The sequence below is a fragment of the Xenopus laevis genome, chromosome 8L (assembly GCF_017654675.1).
Source record: "Xenopus laevis strain J_2021 chromosome 8L, Xenopus_laevis_v10.1, whole genome shotgun sequence".
NCBI lineage: Eukaryota > Metazoa > Chordata > Amphibia > Anura > Pipidae > Xenopus > Xenopus laevis.
Window position 1 is genome coordinate 92,648,014 of NC_054385.1, and position 15,791 is coordinate 92,663,804.

A 15,791-nucleotide genomic window follows, 5' to 3' on the forward strand; every position below is an offset into this window, starting at 1 on the left:
TAGGTCCTGGCATTTCAGTATACAAAGGCCCAATAAAAAGTGAATGTCTATGGCATCTTAGGCTCTTGCCAGACGAGGTTAATTATTGGCTTGAGTGTACACAAAGGTTAGAATTAGCCCAGCTGCTGACCTCTGCTTCCTCCTGTGTCTGCACATAAAGGCAAAACTATGCTCTTGGCATGTCTGCATCAAGGCCAACACAGTGCCTCTAAGTGCAAAAACAAGAGGGAGCAGAAGTCAGTGGATCGACTAATGCCTGGCCTACATTTATATGCAGGATGAGAATCCACACCATTTGGCAGCAGCCTTTCTGGTATTTGCCAGAATCTACAGATTGCCAGTTAGGCCTGATTGGGGGTGAAAATTAGAGGCACAGGGTAGAGTCCTGCAGCGGGTCGGGTACCCGCAGGTTACCCACAAAAACCTGCGGTACCCTGCGGGTTGCGGGTAGAAGTTCCGAGTGCGGGTAAAGACACGGGTTTGCAGGTCTGGGTTGCGGATAAGGTACTGGTGGGTAGGGTCGGGTAGCGGTTCAAAGCGTGTAAGAATGCGGGTCCGGGTTGCGGATTGCAGGTTGCGGGTCCCAAAAGATTGACCCGCGCAGGACTCTAGCACAGGGACAGATCTTGGGTGTATGATTACACCTTTCCAAAATTACAGGCTCAACAGGTATTTTCTGAGGCTGCTAATTAGCACAAACTAAGCATTTTGACCTTCAATAAACAGATCATGGTCTGGTACCAATATTAAAGTACTGTAATTATGTAAATTATGTAAAGCACCTTTTCGATGTCTGCAGATGCTATAGTGTCAGAACATGGAACAGAGATAACCTGCAACTGTTCCACTAAAATATAATGCACTCTAGGGGGTAATCATTTTTAAAAATGTGAATTATTTGATTAAAATTGAGTCTACGGGAGACTTCCTGTAATTCTCATGTATGGCGCTGCTGCTACTTTCGTACCTCCTCCACGACGCACATCCGCCCCCACTCACTTCCTGCGGCGCAATATCTCCATCGATTCCAGTACAGTAAAGTACATTTATACACACACAATTTTAGCAAAGATTTGTATTTTTTTGATTTTAACACACTTGGTCCCTTTTGTACACGTATTTGCACACTCGGACAACTTTTAGAAGTGCACAAACATGTACACAAAAACTCACAAACAGGTGTGTTTTTGTTTTTTTACTTACTCATTGTACTCTTATCTTTTGTTTGTTTTGCCTAAAAACTTATTTTGACAGCGTGACGATTAGATAATCGATATTGGCCACTAATTACGATGTCGTATTAATTATTTTATTTCATTGATTTATGCTATTTTTGTGCTTTTATTGCAATTTTATTCCTAAACTTTCAGCAGGTTATTGAATGTCCGATTCTAAGAAACTTTTCAATTGGTCTTCATTATTTAGTTTTTGGGTTATTTGCCTTCTTCTTCTGACTCTTTCCACCTTTCAAATGGGGGTTCACTGACCCCATCTAAAAAACAAATGCTCTGTAAGGCTACAAATGTATTGTTATTGCTACTTTTTATTACTCATCTTTCTATTCAGGCCTCTCCTATTCATATTCCAGTCTCTTATTTAAATCAATGCATGGTTGCTAGGGGAATTCGGACCCTAGCAAACTGGTAAGCTGCTGAATAAAAAGCTAAATAACTCAAAACCCACAAATAATAAAACATTAAAACCAATTGCAAATTGTCTCAGAATATCACTCTTTACATCATACTAAAAGTTAACACAAAGGGGAACAACCTTTAGCAAAATTATATCGGGGGGTCTTTTTATAGTTTGGGGGTCTTACGGCACATAACACACAGTTGGGGATCTATACCAGTGAGAAATCTCCATAAAACTATATATATTTGGTATCGCCGCGTTCAGGAGACATAGACCTTTCCAAATCGGCTTGTACATAAAATAAATGATGTTGCTGACATATGCGATTTTTCTTTGTAAACATGTTTTGTTTTTTGTTTTTTTTAATTTTATTAGACACTTAGAAGCCTATTTTTTTTTTTGTTTTTTTTTTTTACAGAAGTAGAATAACGCCAAAATTCTTACATATTTTCAAAGCTCAGGTTGTCCTGAAAAAAAAAAATATATTATTTTCCTGGGTAAACTAAAACCAGGAAAGGCCCTTAAAGTGAAAGAGTACAAAATGTCTAAAAACTTGCCAGTAGAGGTTTTCAGCTAGGACAGAATGGCTGGCAGGGAAAGGGTTAACTTATGCAAGTTAGGTAACATTGTCTAAACGATATATGATCATTGGCAGAGGACTCCATTAGGTCTCCTTTTTTCTCTAATATGTTAAATAAGGTGCAGTTCTAATTTACATTTTTTATTTAGTATATTCACTTCTATATATAAATTAAGTGCTATGCATGCTGTGTTCATAAAGATATGTGTAGAGAGTGTAATTAACTGTATCATGAACAATTGTTTTAGTAAAATATAAAGCTTTGTTCATTTATTGCATTTTGTTATCTATCATTTATTTTGTCCTTGGTTAGTGTCAATTTACATTAATCTTTAAAGGTTTATTTATATTAAACAATCTTACATATTTTTATTGAACAAATTGTTCAACAATCTTTGTTCTGTATTAACATTTTCCTATAATTAATTTTTCACAAAGGGTCGAATATCGAGGGTTAATTAACCCTCGATATTCGACTGCGAATTAAAATACTTCGAATATCGAAGTCGAAGGATTTTAGCGCAAATAGTGCGATCGAACGATTATTCCTTCGATTGAACGATTAAATCCTTCGAAGCGAAGGATTTTAATCCAACGATCGAAGGAATATCCTTCGATCAAAAAAACTTAGGAAAGCCTATGGGGACCTTCCCCATAGGCTAACATTGAGTTCGGTAGCTTTTAGATGGCGAACTAGGGGGTCGAAGTTTCTTCTTAAAGAGACAGTACTTCGACTATCGAATGGTCGAACGATTTTTAGTTCGAATAGTTCGATTCGAAGTCGTAGTCGAAGGTCGTAGTAGCCCACTCGATGGTCGAAGTAGCCCAAAAAACACTTCGAAATTCGAAGTTTTTTTACTTCGAATCCTTGACTCGAAGTTAGTGAATCGGCCCCTTGGTGTTTATATTTGTTTGTATTTGTTTAATTGTCCGTACCTTTTACTTATCAACACTTATTTTTATTTGTAGGAGAAGAGATCATAAGAGGCCTATTTTGCAATGGACACACACAGAAAGAAATCATTTGGATACTAGACAAAGTTTACAGCTACACAATATCGTTAGTAATAAATGTGTATGTATGTGTGTGTGTGTGTGTATGTATATATATATATATATATATATATATATATATTCACACACACCATTTTGTTGTTTTTAGTCAAATCTAGATAATTAATTTATTGAAATTTTTTCTACATCTGTTTAAAGTGACCGTCATTTACGCCGAATTTTAAAATCGTATTCCTTGTGTCGTCGTGCACTCTATTGAAGTCTTTACAGACATGCCTGAGGCACCACACGTCATCAGCACTGATACAGCGGGGACCCACATCTACCCCCTGCCTATCCATCACGCAGATCTCTCTAAGGGAGATTGGCCATGACTGACACAGCGGAGAAGGCAGTTCTAGTCAAATCCTCTGCACCTGCCCATATACCCGGGTGTCTTTACCTTGCCTGTGCAGTTTTCACAACCAAATTTTCCACTGTCTTGGCTGACCCTATGCTTCCGGCCTGCAGACCCATAATTGCTCCCCCATTCCCGCACCCACTCGTTCAAAGTCAGTATCACAGATGGAAACAGACAGTGATCTAGTGCGGGCATTATCTCTATCCCTGGCGGGGTTACAAAACCTAGCTTGCATTCCAGAGACTTTGGACAGGGTCCTAGAGCAACTGTCAAACCCATCACAGGCACAGGGCAGACCCCAGCTGCGTACAGAATGCATTTTAGGACATCATCCGTGGAAATCATTATCCTGCATGCGCTGTCCTAAGCAAGAGGAATGCGACATTGCATGCTTCTTTACTCCCCAATCCCCCGTGGCTGATGTCACACCTCGCTCCACACCTCCCTAGTCAGCCATCCATTGTCGCTCCTCACTCTTCCCTCCTGGGTTCTAGCTTCTCCTTCCTCAGTCATCTGCTCTTGCTCCTCACTTCTCGGGGTGTGCATATTCAGCCCTGCACCCCGATTACAGTTACTTGTTTTTTCCATCTCTTTTAGCCAATAGGCTTTTTTACGTTTTTTTTTTTTTAATTGCAGCAATCAAATTCTAGCTACAGCTGAGGAGGGAGAAGCTAGGACCCAGGACTGATGGCTGAGGAGGGAGGAACCAGGACTGATGGCTGAGGAGTGAGGAACCAAGTTGAATGTCTGAGGAGGGAGGAGCGAGGAGCAGGTCCTGACAGCTGAGAAGGGAGGAGTGATGTCTGCTTTGAGGAGGGGTGAGTGAAAAAGCAGGAGACGTTGCATTCCTCTAGTATAGGAGATCACATACAGGAGATGGATTTGCCCTGAAGATGTCCTAATATGCGTTCCGTAAGAGGTAGTCGTGACTCCACTCCGGTGTACAGCAACTTTGGCTGGTGACGCTTCACTGCTTTTTTGTTCAGCTCGCCTATATGAGCGCATCCACAGGACTCTCTTGTATGCACTGCACTCTCTAAGCTGCTCTCCAGGCACATGCCAGCAGCAACCAAGTGGTGACAATGCCTGCAGACACGCTCCAGGCTCTGTGGGAAGCTTCTTCCTTTAGACAGCAGCATCCCACTACCTACAACTACCTGGACCAAGTTCCCTGCGTAACATGGTGGAAGATAGGAGGATAGGGGCACCTTCAAGGGAGAGGGGAAGAGTCCCAGCCACAGCTCCCATGCAAGTCACTTATTTTGCCTTCACCAGATGCCATGTTAAATTGTCATTGGGACAAAGTGATCTCCTCTGCAGCTCATGCTCTCTGGCAGAAGGAGGGTCTTCCCCACAGCCACTAGCAACCAGGGCCCTAATGGCAATATTTTTAGGGGCTTCCTCCCAGGTCACTGCAGGTAAAGAAGACAACACAGAGTGGGGTCCCTACCCATTCCTCAAGGAAGTGGTAGACAAATGGAATGTTGCTCCAGCTGTGGATGCACCGGTGCCTATGGTGTCTAAATCAACCACCTTGTCATTCACAGATGCAGTGGCCTTCAAGGACCCTAGAGACCAGCGCCTGGAAAGTAGATTTTTTTGTCATCAGGATGCAGCCTCTGACCGGTCCTGGTTGCGGCTTAAGTTAGCAGAGCCCTGGAAACATGTTCTGAATCCTTCATTAAAGGCCTACAAGAAGGGACTAGCAGGGCTGAACTCCTTAAGATGGAACATCAGAGGCCAGTTCCTACATATCCTAATCTACTCTTGAGACTGCCCAAGTTCTAGCTAGAACATCATTCCTAGCAGTAGCAGTCCAGAGGATGCTCTTGCATGAAAAACTGACGTCCCTTACTTCTCTGCTATTCGAGGGTCTTAAGCCATTTTGCGAGGAACTCGAGAAAATAATCTCCCAGACCACAGTACTGAGCAAAGTCAGCCTTCTAACTCGGCGAGAAGAGGGAGATTTTTTTCGTAGCTCCAGCACAAGAACATGCCAACTGGCCAGCCCTCCCTGTAGATCTTGATTTGGCCTCCTGACAAGGGCAGGTCAGGATGGAGATCCAGCAAACCTCAAGGCAAAGCCGCATCAGACAAGTTGACCACAGCCGGATGGGGCACCCCCTGCGGAGTTGCAGGAGCCAGTAGAGGGGAGGCTTTTGCGATTCTGGGAGATATGGCTTCTCCATTCTTCAGACACCTGGGCGCAGGAAGTCTTCAAAAAGTAATACCACCTGCAATTCCTGTCATCCCTTCCCGGAAATTTGTCATGTCAAGGGTACCCGTCCAACCCATTAAAGGCTCAAGCCTTCCGGGATTGCGTGCAGGACTACAAAGAGAGGGAGTGATCGTTCCGGTTCCTCCCCAGGAGAGTTTCTAAGGTTTCTACTCCAATCTCTTTATAGTCCAGAAGAAGGAACTTTATGACCCATACTGGACCTGAAGGGAATAAAAAAAGTTCATCAGATCAGTCCGATTCAAGATGGAAACGCTTCGATCGTCCATTAGAAGAATGTAACCAGGACAGCTCCTGATGTCCCTGGACGACTCGTATCTACATTTTCCGATACGGCCACGTCACCACCAATACCTCAGATTTGCCTTCTCCAATCAACACTTTCAGTCTGTGGTTTTACCTTTTGGCCTTTCCTCTGCACCGTGCATCTTCATTAAGCTGGTGGCAGTCACAGTAGCTACCCTCTGAATCAACGGAGTGTCAGTTACTCCTTACCGTGACGATCTCCTGATAAAGTCAAGGACAACAGGGCAAGCTCACATTGACCTGAGACAAGCCACAAATTTGACTCTCTACAATCAATTGGCGCAAATCCACTCTTAACCCCAGCCACAAGTTTACTTTTCTGGGAATGGAATTCAATACACCGAGCCATCGAGTAACCCAGCTGAATGAGAAGCAGAAGCAATTGACTAATAAAATACAGATGCTCCTGTCTGAATTATGGACCCTTTCCTGTGCCCCACCCTTCCTGGTGTTTCACTATGACAAGGCTGTATTACGCACTGTACCATTTTTCCTACTTAGGTGGTCTCTGCCTTCCACATTAACCAGTACATCAAAATTCCTTCCTTGTGGCCAGATCCGAGGTACCACAAGGAGAGGAGACTCCACAAATTGGATGTAGGTTGAGCATTCAAAATGTATCTCCGAAGCTTTGTCCATTTGACAATCCGACATGTTATTTGTCATACCTTCAGGCCCTCACGCAGGCAGGGCTGCTTCTAAAACCCAATGGATCTGAGATGCCATCTGCAGTTTCTGTGGCCTAAGTGAAGCCCTCTCCAATACAGGTACGGGTGCACTTCACTAGAGCACTGGGAGCTTCCTGGACCTGGTTCAACTTTGCCTCCCCAGAGCAGATCTGCAGAGCGGAGACATGGTCATGCAAACACACCTTCACAAAATCAACCCAGACGCTTCCTCAGATGCGGCTTTTGGCAGAAAAATGCTCCTCTCAGTGGTGCAGTAATTCAATGCTAACATGTTTAAAGGTTTACCCTGTTGTTCCTGCAGAAAGGTTCCTTTGTTTTATTCTTCCGTTATTCTGCCTAGGGCCACTTGGTCTTGGGTACAAACTAAAGAGGAAATGATAATGCTAGGTGGTATAAGCACCCTCGGCATGCCTACTTTTGATTACCTCATCTTTCTCCTGTGTCCCCCTGTCGACGAGAGAAATGGATTTTACAGCGAGTATAATAAATCCCATTTTTCTTACGGATAAGCATAAGAAAATCTATATTTTTGACCAAACATTTCTATTGAGTATCCCACATAACAATACATCTTATTGTCTTCTTAGAATGAAATTCAAATTTGCTCCCCCATGATTGGTGTAAAAGCAATGCATAGGAAAATCAGAGATCTCAAAGGCATTCGACCATGCTACAGGTTAGTTTTTCTGAAATTATAGTTACTTCTATCTTTCACATTTGTAATCATGTTCTGCTAAGATATTGTCTTCATCAATTCCTTTTGTTTTAATGAAAAGTCCTTCAAATATGAATGAGTTTCTGATTTTTTTATATACAGGTATGGGACCTGTTATCCAGAATGCTCGGGACCTGGGGTTTTCGGATAAAGGATCTTTCCATAATTTGGGTCTTCGTGCCTTATGTCTACTAGAAATTAATTTAAACATTAAATAAACCCAATAGGCTGGTTTTGCTTCCAATACGGATTAATTATATCTTAGTTGGGATCAAGTACAAGCTACGGTTTTATTATTACAGAGAAAAACGAAATCATTTTTAAAAATTTGGATTATTTGGATAAAATGGAGTCTATGGAAGACTTTCCGTAAATCCGAGCTTTGTGGATATCGGGTTTCCGGATAAGGGATCCTATACCTGTACTATAAAATGTTTTAATTTTTTTATTCATGTTTGGGAAAAATAGATATAAATTTCTTTGCACATCCATGTTTGTGAGATCGAAAATTATATTTATAACAAATGAATTTCTTTCTTGGATATATTTAACTAGTAAATATTAAAGTTAGCTGTGATAGAAATTCAGAGAAAGCAAGAGAATTTTTTTTATTGAAGTGTCATTAATTTACAGTTTTAATTAAACCAATAGGAATGATGTAAATCAGGTAATGAGAGTGCTCGACCCATATGGACTACAATTTCGGCGTCCAGGACAGTGTCGTATCCCTCGAATTGTTTATAGCTGCAGAGGCCCAAACGATGTCTGGCATATTGATGGTAAAGTGTAAGACATTTTTCACGTTTCACTGTGTACATTAAGGGGCAGATTTATCAAGGGTCGAATTTCAAAGTAGAAAAAGCTCTGAAAATTCTACCATCGAATTTGAATACTTTGACTTTGAATATCGAAGTCGAAGTTTTTTTTACATCAAATTTGGCAATTTGCGGTCGAAGTAAAATCGTTCAAACAATTTCATCCATCGATCAAACGATTTTTCTTGATTTCCAAAAGCTTAGTAAAGTGCTCTATAAGGTCCCCATAGGGCAAGGCTAACCTAGCACGTCGGCAGGTTTAATTTGGCGAAGTATTGAAGTCGAATTTTTAGTTGGTTCTCTACAAAAGTTACATTTTGGGTCGGATTTGTAAATTGGAATAATTTTTTTCTTAATAATCTTGAAATTTTTTTTTACTGTCATAGCCTGTATAAAAAAAGTACTCCATCTCAAAAATGCAGAAGTCAATGGCAGATTTCCCTTTTACACTTGCAAGATATGATCGCACTGGGTTTCGTAAAATTTGAAGATATCCTTGTTTTCAGTCAATATTACAGAAAAATCACACAAATCAGATTTTTTTTACTCTTAACCTTAGTGATTAACTTATTGATTATATTTATTGATATTGTGCATACGAGTTTGCACAGTGGTTTTAAGAAACTAGTGAGACATTTTCTGTTTTTAATAAATAACCCCCATAATGTCTTTTTATTAAAAAAAACAAAATAACACTCCTTAAAGGGATACTGTCATGGGGAAAATTTTTTTTTCAAAATTAACCATTTAATAGTGCTGCTCCAGCATAATTCTGCACTGCAATCCATTTCTCAAAAGAGCAAACAGATTTTTTTATATTTAATTTTGAAATCTGACATGGGGCTAGACATTTTGTCAATTTCCCAGCTGCCCCTGGTCATGTGACTTGTGCCTGCACGTTAGGAGAGAAATGCTTTCTGGCAGGCTGCTGTTTTTCCTTCTCAATGTAACTGAATGTGTCTCAGTGAGACATGGGTTTTTACTATTGAATGCTGTTCTTAGATCTACCAGGCAGCTGTTATCTTGTGTTAGGGAGCTGTTATCTGGTTACCTTCCCATTGTTCTTTTGTTTGTTTGCTGGGGGGGAAAGGGAGGGGGGTGATATCACTCCAACTTGCAGTACAGCAGTAAAGAGTGATTGAAGTTTATCAGAGCACAAGTCACATGACTTGGGGCAGCTGGGAAATTGACAATATGTCTAGCCCTATGTCAGATTTCAAAATTGAATATAAAAAAATCTGTTTGCTCTTTTGAGAAATGGATTTCAGTGCAGAAGTCTGCTGGAGCAGCACTATTAACTGATTCATTTTGAAAAAAATTTTTTTTCCCATGACAGTATCCCTTTAACAAACCTTTATTTCAATATATTTTTTTTACAAAAATTTGTAAAATATTTATACATCTTTAGTTTATTGTACAGAAACAGAAGAATAATTAAATATTTTTATTTTTGGAAATGATAAATTAAAGTTCTATGGAATTTGGATTCACTTATGTATTGATGGGTAAGCATGTTATTAACCAAATTTGTAAAGAAATTCATTCTCATATGTATCTCTCTCTTCCATTCTGGATGTCCTAAAGTATATTCAAAATCAAAATAATTTATTACAAATATTTTAAGCCACCCCTAATTTATTATAACTTTTACACGTGCAGTGTAACTAATGTTTGAATAAAAGTATTAATGGCCAATTTAATGGATGATCCAGATTAAAAAGTATGGCCCTATTATTTATAATATACAGATTTAAAAATGTAAAGTTAAAATCAAAATATACTTGTATTATTTTTAATCATAGTCATGTAAGGATAATAAACATGTAAACAGCTATGTAATGCTTCGTCTTAATTATGTTTATTTTGATATTTTTTTAGGTTGTCCAAGACTAGTAAAATCGGATCGTGGGATTGAGAATGTCCTGGTTGCTATATTTCAGACATCTTTTCGGTACTATCATAATGACTCATCATCTGGTTCCAAGAGTTTTCGCTTTGGAAAATCTGTTCACAATCAGGTAAGCAATCAATGTTGACATACATCACATTAACGCTGTACGTATGTAATCTGCAAATACAAGTCTTATGACCATTTTATGTCATCAGTGTTAAAAATGCACTGTTACACAATGTAATGGCAATATATTTTAATTTCAATATATTTATTTGTAGCGCGCAGAATGTTTTTTTGGCCATCTTAAGAAGTCGTGGATATCTATGTGGCAACAAAATTTTGAGGTACTGCTTTTATTGTAACATAATTTCACAGTGTAAACTAGATAGGGTACACAGGGCCGTTTCTGTAGTGCCGCCACACATCACCCACTTAACTATCCTGTGTGGGGTCTGGGGGGAGGCTGCAGCACTTGTACAGAGAGCTTAATTGTGCTCTCACACTAGTAAAGCTGAATTTTCAGTTTTAAAAATGGAATTTGGCTCCTGAAGGTACCAGGATAAACTTTTTTCCGCCCCGGTAGCCTATTTGTCGCTGATGCCTGAGTAGCGTTTTTCAACTTGCCTCATTGGAGCAGTGTCCCTGATGGTGCACTAGGATTTTAACTAGATAATACAGGTCTGACCTGACACCGCACTGACATATTTTTCAGTCCATGGTGGAGATTTTAAATAATGAATGGCACGTAAGAAAATTGTAGAAAAATGTCATTTAATTCTAACATATTTTATATGTTTTTACATATTTAACATATTTCTGATTTTATATTCCTAATGAGGCAGTACTATTTACAGTTAGGGTGCATGCAGAGAATAAAGTTATAAATAGTATGTATATATGACTTAAGCTGAGGGAAGATGGAACATTGGCTCACCTCGCCAAAATGTATGGCTTCTGATTGCATACAAGCAAACACAGTGCACTGGAGCAGGTGCTGGCCTAAAACACAATAGCATTTTCTGTGCTAACCTCCATTCTGCGACACGTTCCTGCATACAAGTATATTTTTGACTTTTAATATATCAACAGATTTGGAGCACGGAGTGGATCCTCTTCTCTTGGCTGCATTAAAAATAGCATTTAAGCCAACAGTCTGTGTGCCCTGGTCCTTGTGGAGCATGTAGAGCTTTCATTTTTTCCCTGTGGATTTCCTAAAATCATCATTTTTATGCTTAGCATTACAATAAGATGCCTATGATTAAGGGAGTGATTCCCGAAGCGCATAGGGCGTTGGATCCTTGCAGGAGTACGTAATAAATCTGTATTCTTTTGTTCGGAATGCTGTCCATCTTTTTAGTGCTACACGGATTTCAGCAGTGGGGACGCTGCGGACAGAGCACCCGACAGGAACAGCAATGGGGGGGTGAACTTTGAGCGGTCCGTTGTTTTTGAGCGACATTACAATAAGATATCTATATATTGTACTGAGTCTCTACACAAAAAAAAATTTAAATTATTAAAGTCCATATATATATATATATTATAATATATATATTCAATACACAGCAATATATGTATACTGTTTGCATTTGTGTTCTAGATGATGTATTCACAGAATTAATATTTTTTGTTACTGTTGTATTAATTATTTTTAAGCCAATTTGTATTCCACATTTTTTTAATTAAAAATCATTTAGAATCTAAAATGTTTGGTATCTTCCTTCAGATTGTTAGGGGGGTTCTTAAGAGTAACAGGATTATTTCATGTATTGTAGTGTACTTTACAATCATTTCTTTCCTGTATATATATATACTTATTTTATTCCATATTTTTTTAATTCTATGTCTAATTTTTTTTTTCCTGTAGACAATGGTGGCAGCAGAGATACTCGATTTGTCCAATCCAGTTAATATGTAAGTCTTTTTTAATTTCTAGTTAACCAGTGCTGTGCCAAGTCAGCCAGGCTCCTGTGTCACCCCCTTCTAATGCGTGCAGACGCAGAAACGCACATGCGTATTTGTGTCCAAGCGGACAGCCAGAAGCTGTTTGTGTATGCAGAAGAGCACATGCAGCTTTTGCAGGTGGGGGAACCAATCCCCTGAACTTGGGGAATGCAACAAAGGTGTACAGACCACAGTTTTTTCAGTGTTACCCTGTTTATAGTTCCTGTTATATAAAGGTGCTTTTGTACATTCTTGGTAGTTCCAGGCCCCCAAGGTGGTGTAGCCTGGTCCCCTGGCAGGGCTGACAATTTTTTTTTCTACTATTCCTGTCCTTTACTCCCAGAAGTTTTTGTTAACCTTTCGGTGCCTGGGTTCAACTTTCGAAGACTATATTCTACATTTCAATAGACCCTATGAGAAAAACCCATCTTCATTATTTTAAATGTTCTGAATTTTTATTTTATAAAACAAACCCATTAAAGTCATTCGATTTCATACCTATTAACTGTTCTTATATAACATAATGGACTGTTGGCCTGGCAAGGTTAAAGGGGTTTGCGTAGGCACACAGGTGTCTTCACTTTCTCCCCTCCATTGCAATTCATTTTCCTAATTGCTGGATGGTGTGCATAATTTTTAATTGTGTGCTCAGAGCAGAGCACAGTGTTGTAGTTTGGGGAAAGAAAAGCAGTACTCTTGTACTGTATGTACCAATTATACCAAATTGCTCTTGCATGTGTGTCCCCTGTAAAAGATGCCCAATGTACATTGTAAATGTCAAGCATATTTTCAAGTATAAAAAAAGAACTGTATGTGAGAAACTACACTGTACTTCCTTGACTTACAAAATATTGTTTTTTTTTTTTTATCGATACAGACATTGTCTCCAGTTCTGTTTTCTTCCTCTCATTGATCAAGAATTTAAATTTGAACAGTGTGAATGGAATGGACACCTAATTAGAAAGCAGAGAGGATCTCAAAATTTTTGTGCAAAACCAGATGTGCTTTACTTTGCTCCACCCAACGGTTAGTGACTTACTTATAAAAAAATAAATGTATATTTTTACAACTGTTATAGTAATATTGAATTTTTTAAAATAGTCCTATCACATGCATTTATTTCTTCATTTGTATACTTTATTATGAACTCTATATAAATTTTTTTGGCTACAGTTCACTCATGAAAAACTATAATAAAACAACAGTGGCGTGTTTCATATAAGTTTGTCATATTGCTCACAGTTTAGTACATGTCACAAAAGAACATGGATAAAGTTTTGTTTTAGTATAGGATGCAAATGTTAGGCACCTCCAGTGAAAGAAATATTAAATTCTTTTCATAAGGGCTCTCATTGAACTTCTCGTGTTAAAAATTAACCACCCATGTATTAAAAATCATGTTGAATTTTAGTGAACTAGTTCAGAGCACTGACACTATGGAGTTGATTTATCAAAGTGTGAGATTAAAATTAGAGAGAAAAACTCACTTTCTATTCATTCGTATATGATAAAAAAAACCCCCCTAGGAATAAATACAAAGTAAATGAGTTTGATTTTAGTGAGTTATAATCTCACAATTTAATAAAGCTGCCCTTATATTTTCAATAGAAGAAACTTATCAGTTTACTCTACTATAAATCCAACAATTATTTTTAAAGGAGAAGGAAAGGTAATTTTTAATAGCTATTCTAAACTGTTGGTTGCATGCCCCCCTCCTGAAACGCCATACTTGAATTTCCCAATTCGAGGTGGATTTCTTGTACTGACAGAAGTAAATCCCAGATGCTGAGTTTGCGGCCGTCATTTTGATGTATGCGTCACATCCTGTGCCTATGTTCCGAAAGTATGCATGCGCAAAATGTATTCCTCCCCCGCGACAACTCGCGTCATGCTTTCAACGCTCCTGAACGCTTACCTGGGGGATATACAGAAACTGTTTGTACATGCGCAGGGCTTGGATGATTGATTCTGTGCATGTGCAAGCCTTTATAGAAGATTTGGATTGGCAGAGGGATGTCTTCTATTTTATAAGCACTTTAGCTGTATTCCAAGAGATGTCAAAAATATTGTAAAGGGGAAATCGTATAGCAGCAGCATTTCCGTAAGTAGCTCTTCACTCAAGGCGCAATATATATAACTGTATTTGTATTTTACCTTTCCTTCTCCTTTAATTAAAAAAATGGCACTCCTATTATTTTTCAACTGTCAGGTTTAGTATTCTATTAACAGCCCTTTGCAAAACATATACATATTACTAATATTTGAGATGTTTACATTTTAAAGTTTAATTTAATGTAAACTAGATTTAACACATGCAGATTACATTAAACTTAACACGATCTTGTAATGCACATCCACATTAAAGAAAATACTTATGAAGTGGCAGCAGAGACATCTTATCTGTAAGGGTTGGTAGGGGTGACCCCTATGTGCCTCACACATTTGCCCCTTAACAATACAGACCTACACAACTTGTCCTATAGTTTTAGGTAAGGGAGCCTCAGATCTCCATTCTCTAGTGTAATTTGTTTATGTTCACCATGTGGTTATTGTCAATAACATAATTTAAATGTTTATAATGCAATTAGTTCAATAACATTTGTTTTCTCTTTTTTTATTTAGGGAAAGAAAACAATATTTGTTTGTTAGATCCAGCACTGAGAAATTATGCTGAAAACTTTGCAGCAGTAGTGGGACAACATCTTGTAGCCAGTGAAGAGTTTAGAAATTTATCTTGCCAATTATTGCTCCAGCGTGGATATACTATGCCAAAGACACGTTGTCAAGCTTTTGACTGTTATCAAATACTTTCTGCATCTTTTGACTTCATTATAAATAGATTGCAACTGTGTCCACCCCAAACTTTTGTGCAAGCTATTAATGTCTATCATACTATCTTTCATTCATATGATTGGTCTCTGACATCTAAAGGCTGCTATTCAACTATTCCTACTATATAATCAATAGTGTTGAATCCTGTCAAATATTTATCTTACAATTATTGCTCTCTTTAATGTAGAGGGATTTTGTATTCACCGCAAATTCCCTTTCTAGTAGTCCCAAACTGTAAGTGCAGACATTAGTGGTCTTGTCTTCATTTATCTCTGGAGGCACTACAGAGAATTAATTTTTTTCTTGTACCTCCTGGTTTCCTCAAGCTGTATATATAGTTAAGTCTCTACCTCCTCATATCCTTTCCGTTGTCAAGCTCAAGATAGAAAGATGTCCCTGTGCCCAGACTAAAAATCAGCCTGGGTGGGACTTACTGCACTCACAGTTTGTGCCTACTAAAAACGTTTTTTTCTGGTGAGTACAAAATTCCTTTTTATATAGTCGACCCTACTGTCAGTACAGATGTTAATGGACATCCAATAGCTGTCTTCGGTAGTTAATTTTAATTTGTGGTTGGATTTATGTTTATTGTGCCACTGTCACAAGTCTGCTCCAAATAGGGACTCTCCTGTGAAATTAAGAGAAGTCTAAAGCTGGCCATAGACGCAAAGATCTCATTGTATGAATCAAGGATTCGTACGTTTTTCTTAACGTGTGTGGAGAGTCCCGAC

The 15,791-nt window shown here is 38.7% G+C and overlaps 1 protein-coding gene across 1 annotated transcript; it reads left to right on the forward strand.

Annotated features, from left to right (window-relative positions):
* Positions 1–6,955: 6,955 nt before the first annotated feature.
* On the forward strand, positions 6,956–15,344 carry LOC121397093. Its single transcript, XM_041573098.1, has 8 exons — positions 6,956–7,536; positions 8,227–8,354; positions 9,844–9,895; positions 10,269–10,408; positions 10,563–10,628; positions 12,152–12,198; positions 13,106–13,254; positions 14,851–15,344. Exons 3-8 carry the CDS (start codon positions 9,865–9,867, stop codon positions 15,186–15,188), a joined length of 771 nt encoding a protein of 256 aa, XP_041429032.1. The 5' UTR covers positions 6,956–7,536; positions 8,227–8,354; positions 9,844–9,864; the 3' UTR covers positions 15,189–15,344.
* Positions 15,345–15,791: the final 447 nt, after the last annotated feature.